The sequence below is a fragment of the Chaetura pelagica genome, unplaced genomic scaffold, assembly GCF_000747805.2.
Source record: "Chaetura pelagica isolate M959 unplaced genomic scaffold, ChaPel_1.0 scaffold48, whole genome shotgun sequence".
In the NCBI taxonomy this organism is placed as follows: domain Eukaryota; kingdom Metazoa; phylum Chordata; class Aves; order Apodiformes; family Apodidae; genus Chaetura; species Chaetura pelagica.
The window spans coordinates 3,636,733-3,655,304 of record NW_009954241.1 but is presented as its reverse complement, the minus strand read 5'-3'; the positions used below and the strand labels follow the sequence as shown (position 1 = coordinate 3,655,304).

Below are 18,572 nucleotides of genomic sequence, written 5' to 3'. Positions count from 1 at the left end.
TGATGATTTATTAACTGAGTGACTGTTTAGTTCTATTTAGGAAAGAATTAAACTATGTAGGACCTTCAAAGTAAATATTAGATCTGGCCAAAAGGAGGGTATCTGATTATTGAGAAATATTGATTGCTTGATTTTGGCCCAGTTCACCTGAAAGCTGGGAACAGAGGTGTCCCACTTCAGTCAACTGCCTCATAGCCAGGTACCCACTGCACACAGTCTTGCTGGTCCAAGGGCATAACAATCATGGACGTTTCCAAGATCTCTATGTAAGTACATCATCCAGTCAACCTTTTAGTGGACTTACATCCTTGAACTTTCAGGATCCCCAGTGCTATGGCAGATCTATTAGGTATGCTGCAGGAAAACCTGGCACATAGTATTTTGAGGGCCTGTGCTTCTGGAGTCCTGCTTGAATGTTAGGACCTTTATTCTGCTAATTAATTCCTCACCAGGCTGATTGCAGTGAGCTTGCACAGGCTAATGCCTAACAGGAAAAGCATAACAAAGATCCTGCAGCTGTTCAGCTTGTAGAAGATAAGTCTTCAGGGAGACCTTATAGTGGCCTTCCAGTACTTGAAGGTGGCCTATGGGAAAGCTGAGGAGGGACTTTTGCCAAGGGCATGAAAGGAAAGGATGAAGGAAATGGTTTCAAACTGAAAGAGGGTAGATTTAGATTAGATATTTGAAAGAAATTTTTTACTATGAGGGCAGTGAGACACTGGAATAAGTTGCCCAAGGAAGTTGTGAATGCCCCATCCAGGAAGGCTGGATGGGGCTTTGAGGAACCTGGTCTAGTGAAGGTGTCCCTGCATGGGGTGTTTGAACTAAGTGATCTTTAATATCCTTTCCTACCCATACCTTTCTATGCTTCTATGATTATGCAGGAGGTTGAAATGATGTAGTGGTTCTCTTCTCCCATAAACAGCCCTCCAACATCCTAATATTTAAGTTGGTCTGCTTTATGTCAGGCATTTTTTATGATCTTCATATATTTGAGTGCAACATCTTCTCTTTTCACTTATTAGCTGCCTGGAAAAATTCTTTCAATCCTTTGCGTACATATGAAGATGATTTTTTTGTGAATGCAAATGCATCTGTTAGAGTAAAAATGATGCAACGTGACAGCAACTATGACAGCTACTATGACCAGGATCTGTCTTGCGAGGTGGTAGAGCTGCCTTACCAGGGCACTGCACGAGCATTGCTCATTCTGCCAGATGATGGAAAGATGAAGCAAGTGGAAAATGCTCTCTCCAAGGAAACTGTTTGTAAATGGGATAACAATCTTGAGACCAGGTAACTCTGGGTATATGCATTATTACTTTTACTGCATTATTACTTTTAAGAGAAAGCAATAAGTTCAGATCTCCTCTTCCTGGATATAATGTCTTGATTTCATAAAGCAGGGTTTTAAGTGATTCCCTATACGAGTCAGAGCAGAGCACAATGGATAAGCAACTCCAGGCTCTCTGCCCTGACAGAAGGGGACACAACATTGTAACAACTGCCTCAAGACTTGCTTGGCTACCTTTGGCTACCATAGCACTTCTTTCATGCTACTAACATGATTCATTTGCTTCACTGTGTCTTACACATGATCCTCCTTTTCCTTTCTTTCAGCCTTCCCACAGTTTGCCTACTTACTCTCTGTAGACCTCTGGCCTCAAATCTCTGCAGACGTGTATGATGTCTTGGCACTAGGATGTAATATTAGCAATGAAGAAATTAGGGACTATTTTTTCCGAAATCAAAGAAAGCATGTAGGTACAAGAAGACAGCATACCTCTCTGGATGACAGAATTGCTCAGGGAATATGAATGCTACCATCAAACACATTAGCAATCAAAAGAATGCTTTCAAGTGTCACTGAATTATGTACTAATCAGCCTGCCGGCTGAAACAAGGCTGCAATGCTTCATTGCTGTTTTGTTTTCTTTGTTCAACAGGAGATTAAATCTGCATCTACCAAAGATTTCTCTTAGTGGGTCTTATGATGTTAGAAACCTGTTCAAGGAGATGGGCATTACTGAAGTATTCTCTAGAAATGCTGATCTGTCTGGAATTAGTGGCAACCGTGATCTTCAGGTTTCAGAAGTAAGTGAACAGATAGAGCTGGTGATGGGGTTGAGATTGATTGCTCTGATCAGTTATATCTGGAGTTTTCAGAGACTTGCCTTCCCTGCTTGTCCTACTGAAGTTATAAGTAAAACTTACAATGACACGTAGGAACCTGCTTAGTAATTGTGGTTTTCGACAGGGAAGTGTCTGCTATCCCACCTTTGACGTATTTTACCGTTGTTATAAAAAGCTGGATATCAATTACATGGAAAAGTTGGAGAAGGCTTCAAATTACTTCTTTGCACTGGAATATCATTGTTTTACCTGCAATTGTGTCAAGTAAATGACAAATGAATGATGTATGATGATATGTGTTTTAATACTCACAAAGTGTCCAGGAAACTTCCAGTTTGCAGTAGCAAATTCTGCAGTAGTAGAATTTCACCATGTCAGTTTAAGCTACTATTTAATGTGGCATAGATGCCAAATATTTCCTCTGTGTTAGTATTTAAATAGAAGTCTTTCATTATCTTGGAATAACTGTTCAAACCATCTAAGAAAATAAAACAGCTAGTGCACAGACCATTACTATCCTACTCAGCAGTGGTGAGACTGGATCTATAGCATGTCTATTTTTATTTTTAGCCCTCCTCATTCAGTCCTGACATGGAAAACACTCCTGATGCAGCCTGCTGGAGATTTACCTTACAAGAAATAATGGTTCACTGGATTTTATCACTCCTTTTTTCTCCTAAACATTCAATAAGAAGAGAGTTTATCTTTACCTCCTGCTTGCTGTCCCATATAAAAAAACAGAGCTTTTGTTCCTTTTCCCACAGGCAATTCACAAGGCCGTGCTGGAAGTTGATGAGTCCGGAACTGAGGCTGCAGGAGCCACAGCCATTCTTCTTAACAGAATTCATAGTCCTTTGATTACCATAAAATTCAACAGGCCCTTCCTTATCTTGATCTCTGAAAAAAAAACAGGCACCACACTTTTCATGGGGAAAGTTGTTGATCCTACTAAGGAGTAATTGCTGAGTGATTGGGCATGCTGGTTTTCGGCATGATTTATCATGGCTACTGTTTGCACGTGTGGGCTAGTTAGTGCTGCTACCTACTATCTGATAGAGGTATATTGGGACGTAAATGAGGAATTTCCTTATCAAAATAATAAGAAAAACATTGTAAAAAAACCCCAAACCCTAAGCAGGTGACAGTTTTAAAATGTAACATTTTCCCCAGTCGAGTAAGTCAAGTCCCCTGTGATTCTATGATGTGTTCTCTGGGACTTGCTGATATATCAGCACTCACATTGGTCAGCCCCTTTCTCCCTTACACAGCATTTTGCTGCCTGGGTCATTGTCATTTACCCTCAACCAACATCTCCTTTCATACATGTTCCAGCTCTTTGCCTAGGACATCTTAAAAAAATATTGACAGAAAAGAGAAAATTCCTGAGACAATGTAATTCTGCTGCTGCAGTACACACTGTGTCTTTCTGCTATCCGTAAGATCAGCAAAAAAGCTTTTCAAGACAGTGACATTAGGCATAAACCTATTGCTATAGTTGATTAATAAAATAAGCATGGTCGTTTAAATCCATCACTTAAGGACAAACTCTCCAGTCTCTTCTTATCCTGTCATATATCTTTAAAAATCAATGAGTACATTCAATCACTTCTGTTATCATAGTAAGGTGTCTGTAAAATATGTTTTAAAGGCTTTTAAAGGAGTCCAACTTTTCTCATATTAAGACAGTGATTCTTTGCATTCTTTCCTTATGTGCCTACTTGGGTAAAACCTGTTTTCAAGAAATACATAAACACTCTCTTACTGTTGCGGGTGTGCAGATCAACCATTCTTACTGCAGTGGAGTACTGGGGCCTTGTTGAACTCTACAGCAAACCCTTTATTGTGCAGCTGCTGCCTCAAGGACTCCTGCTTTGACAGCTGCTCTCCCACTGCACTGCTTCAACTTGTGTCACTGCATATTGACTCTGGATAAGTCGTTCGTAAGTGGAGTTTAGTCCCTGTCCCTGGGAAAGATGGTGCTGCTAAATGTACATTGCTCCTTTCTGCAGTGGTCCTGGCAATGTGCTGTGAGCTCTGCAAGTGCAACTCAGGCCTCAAATCAACACACAAGCTCCCTACCCTTGACATGTCTCTGGTCCTTTGACCTGTTATCTTGGACTTCCTCCACCCTGCACAGAGGTGCTTTGTTGAGACCCATCGGTGCCTGTAGCATGGGTATGGTGTGAAGGGTGAGAGGGGGGTTATGTTTCTGACTCAGAGGTACCTGGAGACTGCTGAGTGGAGGCCCTGAGCTACTGCTTCTGCTGGGGCAAGATACCATCCTCAGTGGCCTGGGAGACAACACACCTCTGTGCAAAGCAGCAGCTTTTGCAGAGCTGAGATCAGTGATAACTTGCTGTGTTGTGAGGCAGCCTGCTCTGCGATGGCTGTGCAAACTCAGTAAGAGCTGGGAGCAGCTCCAGTGAGATCCCACCCTGATAAATCAGTGCACCAGTACTGATTAGAAGGTAGGATGGTGAGATTTTTATCAGAATGGGGTGGCAGAAAAACAGGTTCTCAGCCTATTGCTAAAGGGACAGAGGTTAGGAAAAAATCTCACGGTAGCCAGGATAGAGCAGAGACTTTGGAAAATAACACATGGAGCAACCTCTTGCCCCATCTACCTCTGGGGCCTTTGTTTTTGAGAATGGAGACAAGGAACGGCAGGAGGAGAGCTGCATTGGGAGTGTGCACATGGAGTGTGAGGAATGACTGCTCCTGGCAAGAGTATCAAACAGAACAGCTTTGGATGCTGGATGGGCTTGGGAGGTATCTCCCAGGATGTGGGACATCACCACAGTTGTCCTCTGGTTGAGGATCTTCAAGCTCCAGACCAGCAGGTTGTCCTGAGCTGTCCTGAGTGGGAAGAGAGATCATGACAAATCTCTCTGGAAGGAGAGGACAGAAAACAAATTAGTCTTGTGTCATACATATGTGGAAGGCAGAAAAATGCCTGTAGTTCACAGTATGGAGATCCATAGAGCCTGAGAACTGAACATGCCTGGCTGATGCTACTCTCATGATGTTCTTTAGGAACTAGAGAGTTCTGCAAAGTTGTTTGGTTTTGATTTTGGGTTGGTTTTTTTTTTTGGGGGGGGAGGTTTTTTTGTTTTGGTATTTTTATTGTTGGTTAGTTGGTTTTGTTTGGGTTTTTTTTTTGTGCAGAGAGGAGGCATTTAATTCCAAGAAAATCTAATTCTATTGGTCTGACTTGCATAATTTGTCCTAGTTCTTTTTGTCTGTCTTAATGGGTGATAGGGAACATTCTTCTTCATGCTTTTCAGTTCTATTAATGGCAGAGAGAAAAAAGAAGGATTCTGATAGACATAAGCTAAAATATTCATTTAGAGACTGTATATTCATTCTGTCTGAGGTAAACAAATATTTTTTGTCTTTCATTCATTTGTATGTGATTTTATTAACACCCTTCAATCTTTCACTACAACAAAATCAGACAAAATTATGGCAATTTAATTTCACCCATGCCTTCTCACAGTCTATGGGACAGCTGGATCCAAACTTAGGCCTGAAAGAGAGCTTGAGCTTCTTTATATCTTAGTAAGTGTCATTCACCTGACTTCCTGTAGTGACGGCAGAAGGGGACAATACAAATGATAATACAATGCAGTATGTGACCCCTTATCATAAATATCCAAGATAAATCACATAGAAACACAGAATGATTCTGGTTGAAAAAGACCTTTAAGATCATCAAGTCCAACCATTAACCTAACTCTACGGAGTCCACTGCTAAACAACATTCCTAAGCACCACGTCTACATGACTTTTTAGCACCTCCAGGGATGGTGATTCAACCACCACCTCGGGCAGCCTGTTCTAGTATTTAATAACCCTTTCATTGAAGAAGTTTCTTCGAATATCTAATGTACCCTGGTGCAACTTGAGTCCATTTCCTCTTATTCTGTTGCTTGTTATTTGGGAGGAGGGCCCAACCCTCACCTCCCTACAACCTCCTTTCAGGTAATTGTAGAGAGCAATAAGGTCTCCCCTCAGCCTCCTTTTCTTTACGCTAAGCAGCTCCAGTTCCCTCACCTGCTCCTCACAAGGCTTGCTGTCTAGACCCTTCACCAGCTTTTTTGCCCTTCTCTGGTCTCACTCCAGCACCTCAACATCCTTCTTGTAGTGAGGGCCTCAAAACTGAACACAGTACTCAAGGTGCAGTGTCATCAGTGCAGAGTACAGGGGGAAAATCACTTATCTAGTCCTTTTGGCCACACTATTTCTGATACAAGCCAGGATGCTATTGTCCTTCTTGGCCACCTGGGTATACTGCTGGCTCATATTCAGCTGCTGTCAATCAACACCCTCAAGTGATTTCTTCTGGGCACGTTTCCAGCCACTTTTCCCCCAGGCTACAGCTTTGCATGGGGTCTTTACCACCCAAGCGCAGGACTCGGCACTTGGCTGAGTTGAATCTCACACAATTGGCATCAGCCCATCGATCCAGCATGTCCAGGTCCTGCTGTAGAACCTTCCTAAACTCAAGCAGACCAACACTTCCTCTCAACTTAATGTTGTCTGCAAACTTAGTGAGGGTGCTCTCAATCCCCTTGACCAGATCATCGGCAAAGATATTCTTAAAGGAATCTGGTCCAAACACTGAGCCCTGGGGAACCCCACTTGTGACCAGCCACCAGCTGCATTTGACTCCATTTACCACAATTCTTTGGGCTCAGCGAACCAGCCAGTTTTTGACCCAGGAAAGTGTATACCAGTCTAGGCCACATGTAGCCAGCGTGTTCAGGAGAATGCTGTGGGAAATGGTGTCAAAGGCTTTACTGAAGTCTGGGCAAAAGATATCCACAGTCTTTTCTTTATCTGCTAAATGGGTCACTTTGTCATAGAAGGAGATTAGGTTTGTCAAGCAGGACCTGCCAAATGACCTGTTGTGGGCCCATTATCCCTGACTTACCATGCTTACAGGAAGTTCTGTGAAAAAATATTTACTGAAAGAGAGTGTATCTCAGCTGAGAACCCCTGTGAGGGCAAATGGTTGTACTGGGCTGGGACTCTGAAAAGCAGCCCAGCTGTGCCCCAGCAGTCCTGAGTGCCTGAGTGGCAGCCAGCCATGTGGGAGATAGTAAGCTTGTTCTCTCTGACCTTGTTTATGGTCCACTGGGACTTTGTTTGCTGGTGCTTTGTCAGTACAGCTCTGTTTGCTTTGCCTCATGGCAGAGTCCATGTAGTATGCTGTTACAACTCATGAATTAGTGGGACTTCAGGGCTAATGTAATATACGCCCAATGCATTTTACCTTCCATCAGTAAGGAAAGGAGATGACTCGGTCCCTAAAGGATCAAAACAATCACATAATCACAAAACCACCAACTGCTCACGAGCCCTGCTATTCAGGTGCTACCAGCACTTTGGATTTTCCTTTCTTATTCCCAGCTATATGATTTGAGCATTAATCCTGGTATCTGAATAGCCTTCCTTCAACGGGCACTCCAGCCCCTTCCACATAGCTGTGTCATCCTTTCAGCCCTTGATTGCTGCTACTATTTCAAGGAAATGGGAATTTACCCAGATGTAAGCCAACCCAGTTCTAATTGTTTCAGTAGATGCAGCACAACAGAAGCAGCAGACTTTTTCCCTGTGTTCACACTCATTTCAAGCAAAGAATCACTAAGATCTTAAAAATCAGTTGACTATGATAGTTCCTGGGCAGAGTGGTTTTTGTTTGTGGATTCTGAGAACCAGGAATACCTGCATGGCAGTGACAAGGCAGTTTCAGTGCCTCACAACTCAGCTTGTGCTTAGCATGACTCTAACTAGCTTTTGGTGGCATTAAAAAACCAAAACAAATAAAAAACCCAAACTGAACAACAACAACAAAAAGACACCACAGGAAAAAAAAAAAAAAAAAAAAGGTGCATTTTCAGATGCAAATGCTTCACTGAAAACTCTACACATTCACCGCAGTGGGAGCTAGGATGAGTGCAAATTCTGTAGAGGAAATGAAGCATGAAGACCACCATGGCCTTTGTAACTCCAGGTCCTGTGACTTACCCTTCTAATCTCACCCATCATCAAACACTCACTACTGGGCAGTACATCTCTGCCCCTAACCACACAGGGCTCTTTTCTCTAGATTTGAGGTGACCACACGTATAGAATGATGACATCATTCATTCCTTGCAAAAGTTTAGCCATCAAAGACTGATCTGGGAACATCCTTTGGAAATCCACAATCCCAGGTTTAACAGAAAAGCCATTTTAAAATAACTTGGTTGTTGTGTTTTCTTCAGACTAACAATTTTAAAGAAAACAATATAATTAATTCATTTAATGTTGATGTCCTTGAGTATGATTAATACCCTAGTTATACAAACTCAGCTCAGCATGGATTGCTGCAAATTACTTTGCTAGCTTCTTGCAAAAGAGAATATCCATAACGAAATTAGCTTTTCATAGAATCATAGAATCCTAGGGGTTGGAAGGGACCTCAAAAGATCATCTAGTCCAACCCCCCTGCCAGAACAGGGTCACCTAGAGTATATCACATAGGAACGCATCCAGGTGGGTTTTGAATGTCTCCAGAGAAGGAGACTCCACAACCTCCCTGGGCAGCCTGTTCCAGTGCTGTCACTCTTACAGTAAAAAAATTTTTCCCGGATATTCACCTTGAACCTCCTATGCTCCAATTTGTACCCATTACCCCTTGTCCTATCACTGCTCATCACTGAGAAAAGCCTAACTTTTCAGTTCAATTCTACCCATGGAGATTAATTTATTACAAACGAATTAGCTTGATTTATAAAAAATGAGCCTTTATTTGTCTTATATTTGATTTAACTCAGTTTTTCCATAAGCCACCTGTAAACAAAATACTTATTATTTATTACTTTACTAAATAAGAGTGTATCTTTTGTGATTGGAAAACTTATGTTAATGTCAACATGATGCTCACATGAAGGATCTGAAGACTTTGCCTGACTTGTGCAAATATCTTATTAAGGAAAAGTTGCTACATTGTTTACTATGTTTCACGTAAGAAAACCAGACCAACCACATAGCAAATGCTCCGATAAAGGAAAATGTTTGAAAGAAAAAAACCCACAACATATAATAAGAAAATTCACTATGTGTTGTAGTCATCATAAGAATTTTAGTTGCAGCCAAGAAAGAATCACAGAACAAGAGAAAACGTCTATGCAGAGAAGATTAAAGATGTAATGAAAAGGGGGTCCTAAATCACATAGGTATGCAAAAGCGAGCATATGCCTAGACCTCATTTAGATATGCTGTTCACAGAGATGCAAATTCTTTAGCCATCAAAAAAGCCATATCATATCTCACATATTCAAGGTACAGATACTGGAATGTATGGCTTGAATTTATTTTCTGTTCCTGTATCTTCTGTCTTTCTAGTCTGAGTTTTATCCCTCTGGTAAACCTTATGGATGAAGTTTTAAGATACCTTGGGCCCCAGCTGCCCCAGCCAGGGACTACCTTGTCCCCATGCCTGTTATTGCATTGTGTGTCACAGTCTTGAGGTATTCACTCTTTTGCCAAGAGTGACAGAGAAAAGGCATCAGAGGGAAATATGCTTCAGCTATTTCTAGGATGGCAGGGTGAGAAAGGTGGTGCAGTGATCATGGCAGAAAGCCTATGCAAGTAAAGCCTGAATACCAGTGTATTGAAGGGTTCTGTTACACCAGAGAAGAAGGTCTGTAGGGTAAATTCTACTAGGAAAATGTTATCATTTCAGTACGCCAGCTATGAGTAGTATGATCCCTACTGTAATTCTTTTGCACTGCTTTCTGCAGGTAAAACTGTCAGTTCGGAGCCTCAGGCTCTGGGGATTGTAGGAAAAGGAGCCCTGTGCCACCACCTTCTGGTAAAATAAAGGAATAGACGTGACAAATTTTGTCTCATTTTGAAACCAGGAAGAACATTAGCTTCTGGCTTCTTTTACTATGTCAGAGGGGATTTTGATTTTCTTGTCAAGTTCTAGCTGCAGGATTGGTGAAATGATGTACTTGACCTGACTACTGTTGCTCAGGAATAAGGGTTTGGTGTTATGTAAGGTAATTCATACACTGAACATCAGGTCAGTAGAGGGGAAGGAGGCAAATTAAATACTAGGAATTACTGGGAATTAAAAAGAGCAAATCAGATTGGAACATTGTGTCACTGTTTAAATCTCTGGATAATTCACACATTAGAGCATGTAATTCTGGTTCTATAACAACAGAAAGGATAAATAAGAATGGGAAAATTTTAGAAAAGGGTGGTATGGTTAATCAAAGTTCTGGAACAGCTCCTGTTTGAGGTGACAGATCTTAAGCTTGGAAAAGAGACATCTTAGAAGGCAAAAATAAGGCAAAAATTATCTGTGGCACAGATTGGATGAATGGAGACAGTTATGACTGTTACAGAAAGCATGTAAGAGCCACATTCAAAGCCAATAAAAAGAGGTGGTTCTGCACACAGTGTATGTGGAGTGGCACATTGCAGGGTGATCTAGAAGCTCTAAAGGTGTCCCAGCCCAGGACTGGCTCCTCATATGTTCCTGACACAGATAAATTCCAGGTGATCAATACAGCATTTTTAAAAGGCATGTCTTCATTCACAATGCAACCTAGAAACCATAAGCTTGCTGGATAGATACTCAATATTTTATTTTTCCATTTCTTGTTGTATCTGCTGTATATTTCACAAGAGTAAGCACTGCTAAGAAACTCTTTAATCTGGGAGCCTGGATCACTAGTGGAGAGAGAAATGCAGGACCTGTGTGCAAGAACAGGGCTTCTGGTTGGGGGTGGACAGGGAGTAGGGAAGGATCTGGGAAAGGGAACTGTCCTGGTTTGAGCCAGGATTAAGCCAATCTTCCTTTTACTGATTTTTTTTTTTCCTTCACTAAGCTTTCTTTTAACTAGCACCAGTGTGTTCCAGCTAAGGCTGAAAAGAATGGAATGTTTTTCTAACTGCTGGGTCTTCAAGGCTGCACCTTCACTCTGCTTGCTCAGACAGTACGGGGAGATCTATTACCCCCCCAAAGGAAGCTGAGTTAGACAGACAGGAAAATTGGTCAGATACATTCCATGTATCTACGTAAGCTCAGAGGAAGGTCAGAGATCACAGAAGACAACTTCCTTCCTGCTTCTTTTTCCCTTCTCTTCCATCCATGGCCGATGTCCAGGGAGGACTCCGTCCATCCACCACCATCGACCCCCAGGCTGGAGCTCTCCTGACCCTCATCACTCTGTGCTCTCTCCAGCAGCAGCTCTGGGATTTTTCAGGACTGTTCACAGCTCAGGAGATGCTGTGGGAGTTGCTGGGGGTGGGGGAGGCAATAGAGGCTTTGCGCATATCTGAACATATTTGTATATAATTGTATATATTTTCTTATATCATTAGTGTTTAATTAAAGCTGTGTAGTTTTCAATCCAGCCAAGTCTCTCTCTTTCTCTCTCTCTCCTTCCCTACCTGGGTGGGGCGGGGAGTGGAACAAAAGCATTGCTGTTGAACCTAAGTCAAATAGTGACAGGAGCTTACAGGGGAGGATAAGAAAGTTCCTCCACCCTATGTGCATCTTTCAGTGGAGTGTAGATGCTTTTTTGACACAGGGAAGAAGAAATAGAGTTCTGCATCTGGAAAGCTAAGAAGGTAATGGAACTTGTATTTAATTCTCATGCATCTCCTCCTGGTGCTCCACTGCATTACAGACCTGGGTTGAGAGCACTGTCTGGGGAGAGTGCTCAACCCCTGCACAAGAACACTGAATAAAAGTTCTTCAGCTCTGCAACATCCCTTACACTGCCAATCCCAGGCTTTTCTCACTGAGGGAAGATGTGAACTAATACAATAGGAATGGTCAGAAAGACCTGTGTTCACCCAGGTGTGATGGAACACTTCCTATTACGGGCTGCAGAAAGCACATGTGCTGTGTCCTATTCCTGTTACGTCGGCACTGGCCCAAGACAAACCTGACACATGAACAGGTGCCCCCTATTTTAAGAACATAATTCAGCATGGCCAGAATGAATGCCTAGAGCTATGTCTATCCCTAACTGCTGCTTTTGCACCCAGTGTAAATCCGGGGAAACTCGAGTCAGCCGCATTTTTTTTGGTAAGCAAACCACTTTCGGTCCAAAACACACAGTGAACAGCAGGTCAAAGATGCATAATTTCATCATTATCCAGTTTTGTAATTCACTGTTCATACTTGGAAAAACCTTTCCAAAGTGCTTCTACAGGATTCTATTTTAATGTCTCTCATTTAGAATCAGACCATAATTTGTTTGAAGTACTACTGAGCTGCTCTGCTGCAGATTGATTATGTATGCAGCTATGGCCTGTCTCCTTTACTGAGGTGGATTCTAGATTGCCACGCTTTCCAGTCAGTGTTACTCCATCTAAGTAAATTACTTTATATCCCATGCTTTATATAGACTTGCTGGATTAACTAACTGAAGGCAGTGAGCATGTAGCAGGGAGCTCCAGTCTTGTTCTCCTGCTTGGTAAGAGTCATCCTGGGGGCTGTGGAGTAAAGCTGTGGTTATTGTCGTGAGAAAAAACTATAAATCCTTAGGACACTAGTCTTTATTAACACCACTATTTGCAGAACAGTTTGTTAAACATTCTTCTTTGTCTTGTCTCCATCAGAGTGTAGTGGGTGCCACTTTGTTTCCTGAGTCAGTTTTAGCTTTGGGTTAATGAAAAAATTCATGAATGCTTGTACTGTGAAAATTTAATGTGTAATATGAATCAGTACCATGCATTGACATTGTGGTCTTAAGCTGCATTAGACCAGGACCAAGGGATAGGCTCAGATTTTTAACCTCATGAATTTTTTTTACCACTTAATTAGCTGGATGCTACTAAAGTCAATGATAATAGCATAGTTTGCCTACAGAGGAGTTGGATACTAAAGCATCATAATATTTCAAGATCAGGTGAAGACAAAAGCTTGCTGGAAGGAGTCTACATTGAATTAAAAATAAAATAATTTGTTATTGATACCTAATAGCATATACTGTTCTAATGGCAGCTTCTCTGAAAGAGTTCATGTCTCTCAGTCTGGATATTTGCAGCCTGATACAACTTATTTCATTGTCTCATTTTTAACAGGTTATGTTTTTTCCCCTTCATTTACACAAGACATTGATGTTCAGTTTTTTTCAACAAAATCTTGGCAAATAAGCTTAGAATATTTTTATATTGCTTCATATAAAGATTAAAAAATCTCATTTTTACTAGTCTTTAGTAAAAATCCATTAAAATATTGTGGGAATTTCTGCACATAAAATCTAGTAGATATGCAAATCTTTAAAGCTCTTGGAAAACTGTTTTGAAGTCATTGCTAAGTTATTGAAACATCAAAATTAATTCAAGATAGGATTTCTTCAGTTTTTGTTCAATTTAAATCTTATTGAGTGAATTATTGGCACAGTTTCTGATTTAGCAAAAATAATGTTTATCTTTAGCAGATTTACTCGCATACTACTCGTATAACCAGAATTACTAACACTTGCCCATCTTGTGCAATCACGTACCACATTCAAAACAATTCACCAATCTTCTACAGTCTGTTTTCCTTAAGAAAAGCCCTAAAACCATTAAACATGGTGTCAAAGATTGTGACTGAGATATAGAGTAAGGCAGAATAATTTTTTTAATCCAACCCTGTTTTGTAATCCTGACAGATTTTACGACTCTGGTTTTGTTCCCAACCCATTATGGGTCCCTCAGGACCAAGCTAAGAGGGTGGCCTGGCAGGGAAGCCTTGCTCCCAGGTGAGCTGCACCAGCAGCTTCATCCCTCTCAGCCAGACCCAGGCAAGGGCTGGCCTTCACATGAATCCACAGCTTTTCGTTGCAGCCTCGATGGATATGGCTGTGGCTCTCCCGCCAGTCACGCAAAACAGCAGGCTTTGTGTGTCAATCCACATGAATGGAAGCAGCAGGAGATACAGTCTCTGCTGCACTGCCTCTTGTCCACAGCTCAACCACCCAACACAGTCAGCTTGTGTTCGGTCTGGACAGACTGTCCAGAATATCTAGTGTCATTCCTGCCTGCTGTGCATCCTCACTGGCAATTTTTATTTTAACTAATTAATGATTAATGGGGGTGCTGTGCTTAATCCTGTTCAATGACACCAAAGAGTAGACGGAGCAGACAAGAGCAGATGGACACAGCAAGATCTTTTCTGTGACGATGTAAGTACCCTATGAATTTTCCCTTGGATTTTTTTTACATTTATTTTTAGGACATTAGGTTGTTGCCTGGAAAAGGTGACTTTTTTGCATGTAAACAAAGGGATATACCTGTTACACAAAAAATCAAAACATACCAAAAGCCAAAAGAGCTGGGTACTAGTAAAGAAGATGCTTAATATAATTAAATAAAAATTTATTTTGAAAAAATTAGAGGTGCCCACAGACATTTCTACCACAGTCATCCACTATTTTATCTTTGAAGAAACTGTAAAAATACTCTGTAATTTTGTCCTCAACAGTATGATCTGTGTTTATATCACATTGCTATTTAACACAGATTGAATAATCCAGTTATTTGATGAATTGATGAAGACAGACAGGGCTGCAGCAGCCACCCTACAGTACTGATTAAAAAAACCCCAACAGTTACCGTAGGGGAAAAGGTTCATGAATTTCCAGTTATTTGATTATTTTTTTTTTATTTTTATTTAATCCTACCCTATTTTTTAAAAGTTAATGTAATCGAAATGACCTGTCTTGAGAGTGTGCTTGGTAATACAAACAGTGTATCAGGAGACATGCATCAGGAATGAAATATACAAGTGTGGGATTTGGAGAACAGAGGAGCCTCATTTTACTTGTCTGGAGTACACAGAAAGGAGAAATTGATTCCCATGCCATGCTTTGTGTGTCTGTCTCTTTTCCAGAAACAGTCGAAAGGAAAATGAAGCCCACCACCTCCTTGTGGTTATTGCTGGCTGGTTTGTACATTGTTGCCCAGTGTCATCAGCGTCCTCACTATCGCAACAAGCAGGATGAACCTAAAGGGACATACTACCCGGGACATAGTTCTCATGAGGAAGGAGTTTACCCATTTAGGAACAAAACCTTTGTCAAACTGATTCCCAGCAATGCTGACTTTGCATTTGCACTTTATAAGCTGGTCGCATCTGAAGAAACCGATCAAAATATTTTCTTCTCACCCATAAGCATCTCTGCTTCCTTTGCAATGCTGGCCCTCGGTGCCAAGTCAGCGACGCTGACGCAGATCCTGGAAGGGCTTGCCTTTAACCTGAAAAAGACTCAGGAGCAGGAAATACATGAAGGTTTTTGCCAGCTCCTCCACTTGATGAACCGTACAGACAGTGAGCTGCAGCTGAGCCTGGGCAATGCCCTTTTTATAGAAGAGACGCTAAAACCACTGCAGAAGTTCTTGGATGATGTTAAAAGTTTTTACAAATCTGAAGTATTTTCTACTGACTTTAACAACTCCTCTGGTGCTGAGGATCAGATCAACAGTTATATTGAGGAAAAGACAAATGGGAAAATCATTAAACTTGTGGAAAATCTTGATCCTCTGACAGCAATGGTTGTTGCTAACTATGTCTTTTTTAAAGGTAAGATGTATCAAAGGGGGCGAAGGTTGTAACTTAGATGCTTACTGCTTACTACAGGAAATGAAAACCTAAGAGAAAGAAACTGTGTTTGAAATATTTTAAATGGAGAAAACCATATTGAGTATCTAGAAAATATTCCTATAAAAGCATATATATTTGTTTTCAGTATAAAGGTTTGTGTCCTTGCCTGGTTGACTGAAAGACAAATGTCTTTGTTTAGTCTGGTAAATTTTTTAATGTGACGATAAACTAATGGTTTAGTGAAATATGGTGTTTTCAGTATTATCTGTCTTTAATTGTCCTCAAGCACCTGAAGGGAGGGAAAAAAAAAAACAACAAAACAAAAACAAACAAGCTGCAACACTGTAACACCTGAGAGAGCAGTAACTTGAAAAAGATACTTGTTCTAATCAAAGGAAGGTTGTGGGTCAAGATTAGCATGACCTTTCCTCTTTGTATTCCACTGAATTATTTTTCTTTTTGTCATAAGCCCACTGGAAGAAACCCTTCAGTACCTTATATACCAAAGAGGAGGATTTTTTTGTGGATCAGAAAACATCTGTAAAAGTTGATATGATGTATCGCAAGGGTTACTACAGAAATTACTTTGATGAAGAGCTATCCTGTTGGCTGGTTCAGATTCCTTACAATGGAAATGCTGCAGCATTATTTGTTTTGCCTGACGAAGGGAAGATGAAGCAGGTGGAAGATGCTCTGTTGAAAAGGACTGTGGCTAAATGGGAAAAGCATCTCCAAGACAGGTAAGTGTTTTTATTAAAGTGAGGGGTGACCACATAATGGATTAGTAGTGTTTACTCACTGAGACAAAACATTAAAGGCCATTTTAGTTAATTCTGTTCACTTCATGGTTCCTCTCTGCAAGACTTCCCTTTTGTCAGTTGGAAAATGAAAAAGAGCTGTGGGTAGTGAACAAATCAGGCATTGAACTTGTGATTCAGCTTAGGTTCTGACTCAACCACAAGTTGCTTAGCACCATGATGAAGTTAGACCTTTGTTTCATAATAACATTATGAAAATAAAATGGAGTAGATATATCTGAAGTACTGTGTGTTAGGGTGTTGAGGCCCAGGTGGGATTTGCAACATTGTAAGTAAAAGAGGAAATTTTATTCATTTGCAGTTATTTCTGTGGTGGTCCAAGCCCTGTTGTATATTTGAACAGCCTTAGGACAGCTAGCTGTGATGTTTTGAAAAGACCTGCTACCTGGGAATAGTAACTCTGCCACAGAGTTGGTATAGTTGTGCCTTCCACCCTGCTTCTTGAGACCCGCTATGGAGGCAGGGGTTATCACAGTGCTCCAACCCTTCACATCAGATAGCTAGACTGGTCAGAAGTGCTATTTGAACCCTCAGAGTGGATCTTTAACATAAAAAAAAAAAGAAAAAAAAAAAGAGAAGTGTTCCAATACTGAAACCATTGAGGAGCATTACCTAGATGGCAATTTGTTCCTATTCATCTTATTTGTTACAGAAAAATACATCTACACATCCCAAAAATTTCCATTTCGGGTACCTATGATGTGAAAAGGATAGTCAAACAAGTGGGTATGACTGATCTCTTCACTGAGCAAGCTGATCTGTCAGGAATTACTGAGGAGGCTGGACTGATGGTTTCAAAAGTAAGTCAGGATGTGAAACAAATGGACCATGGGATTTATCTGTTCCCAGAAGAAATTTCCCACAAATCTGAAATTAACATCCCATGAAGTGTTTATCCCTGTCTCTCTGAAGTGTAATGCAATCATCAACAGCTGCCAATCTGGAGGCAAAACAAGCTGTGTCTTCCCTAAATCTGAAGCAAACATGTTTATAAGGGGTTACATGTACATGGTTAGAGAATGAGGAAGCAAATGTACATATAATTAAATGCTCTCTTGGCTACTAAACAAAATTACTAAGGGGTAGCACATTAGCTTTGGTAAAATTTCTATATTCCTAATTCCTCATAGAGAAGGCAAAAGGCTGTTGTTCCTGCTCTAGGAATAACACTAGAAAGTGCTCTCAAAAAGTTATTTTTTTCAGTTAGATGACAGGGTAAACTCACAATAATACGTGAAGCTGCCAAAGGCAAAACTAAGCCTAGGCTAAATTACCAGTTTTCTTGGCTTCCAGAGTTTCTTGCCAGCTCTTGAGAACTCTTGGCTGTCTGCTGCTGGAAGGTTACTCTCCACACAGGCAGTGAAGGAGGCTTGCAGGAATGGTCAGATGGCTGATTGTTCTGTGGTGGGGAGGGAAGTGGCTGGTGACCTTCATAAGGCTGGTGATGCTGTGTCTGGACTCAGGCAGGGCTCCCTTCAGTGAAAGGTGGCAGGCTGTTCTTTTCTTGGCAGGTTGTTGGCTGGAGGTTTTTTTGCTTTGTGTCACTGCAGGTGATCCACAGAGCCTTGCTGAACGTTCATGAGAACGGCACGGAAGCAGCGGGGGCCACAGTGAAGGAGCTTACCTGGAGATCTGGAGATTTTCCTCATCCACCTCGAATCAGATTCAACAGGCCATTTCTCCTGGTGATTCTGGATAAATACACCCGCACCATCCTCTTCATAGGGAAAATCATAAACCCTCTGAAAAATGACTGACTGACCAGGGGACATGCATTTACACACACTGCTGCTTAATAATTTCCTGTGATCCAGGAAAACATTTATATGTACACAAAAATGTTCCACTATATACTACTGCTCATCTTTCCTCCCTATATACGTCATTAATCCCTTAAAACACAAGAACTATTTTCCCTTGTCCAAAAGGCTCTGTGATTTCCCTCTCCCCACCCACCCTCCACAGCCTACAGCCAGGTACAGCTTGTAGTGTTAAGAAATACAAGTCACTTTTCTCCT

The 18,572-nt window shown here is 41.2% G+C and overlaps 2 protein-coding genes across 2 annotated transcripts in view; both read left to right on the top strand.

The window, feature by feature from the left end:
• Window positions 1-3,092, top strand: part of LOC104394176 (serine protease inhibitor 2.1-like) — a 3,864-nt gene extending 772 nt beyond the window's left edge. The window contains exons 2-4 of the mRNA XM_010003736.1: window positions 1,026-1,296; window positions 1,947-2,094; window positions 2,898-3,092. Coding sequence (XP_010002038.1) covers window positions 1,026-1,296; window positions 1,947-2,094; window positions 2,898-3,092 — 614 coding nt within the window. The remainder of the gene's footprint in view (window positions 1-1,025; window positions 1,297-1,946; window positions 2,095-2,897) is intronic.
• Window positions 3,093-15,040: 11,948 nt separating this feature from the next.
• LOC104394174 (alpha-1-antitrypsin-like) lies at window positions 15,041-18,319 on the top strand. The gene is made up of 4 exons (XM_010003735.1): window positions 15,041-15,715; window positions 16,206-16,476; window positions 17,207-17,354; window positions 18,105-18,319. Exons 1-4 carry the CDS (start codon window positions 15,043-15,045, stop codon window positions 18,309-18,311), a joined length of 1,299 nt encoding a protein of 432 aa, XP_010002037.1. The 5' UTR covers window positions 15,041-15,042; the 3' UTR covers window positions 18,312-18,319.
• The last annotated feature ends 253 nt before the right edge of the window (window positions 18,320-18,572 follow it).

What these genes read in the sequence shown, in the direction of transcription:
- LOC104394174 (XM_010003735.1), top strand. Translation starts at nt 15,043, where the DNA reads ATGAAGCCCACCACCTCCTTGTGGTTATTGCTGGCTGGTTTGTACATT. An exon ending in TAACTATGTCTTTTTTAAAG is followed by an intron (nt 15,716 to 16,205) that starts GTAAGATGTATC and finishes TTTTGTCATAAG; the next exon opens with CCCACTGGAAGAAACCCTTC. An exon ending in GAAAAGCATCTCCAAGACAG is followed by an intron (nt 16,477 to 17,206) that starts GTAAGTGTTTTT and finishes TATTTGTTACAG; the next exon opens with AAAAATACATCTACACATCC.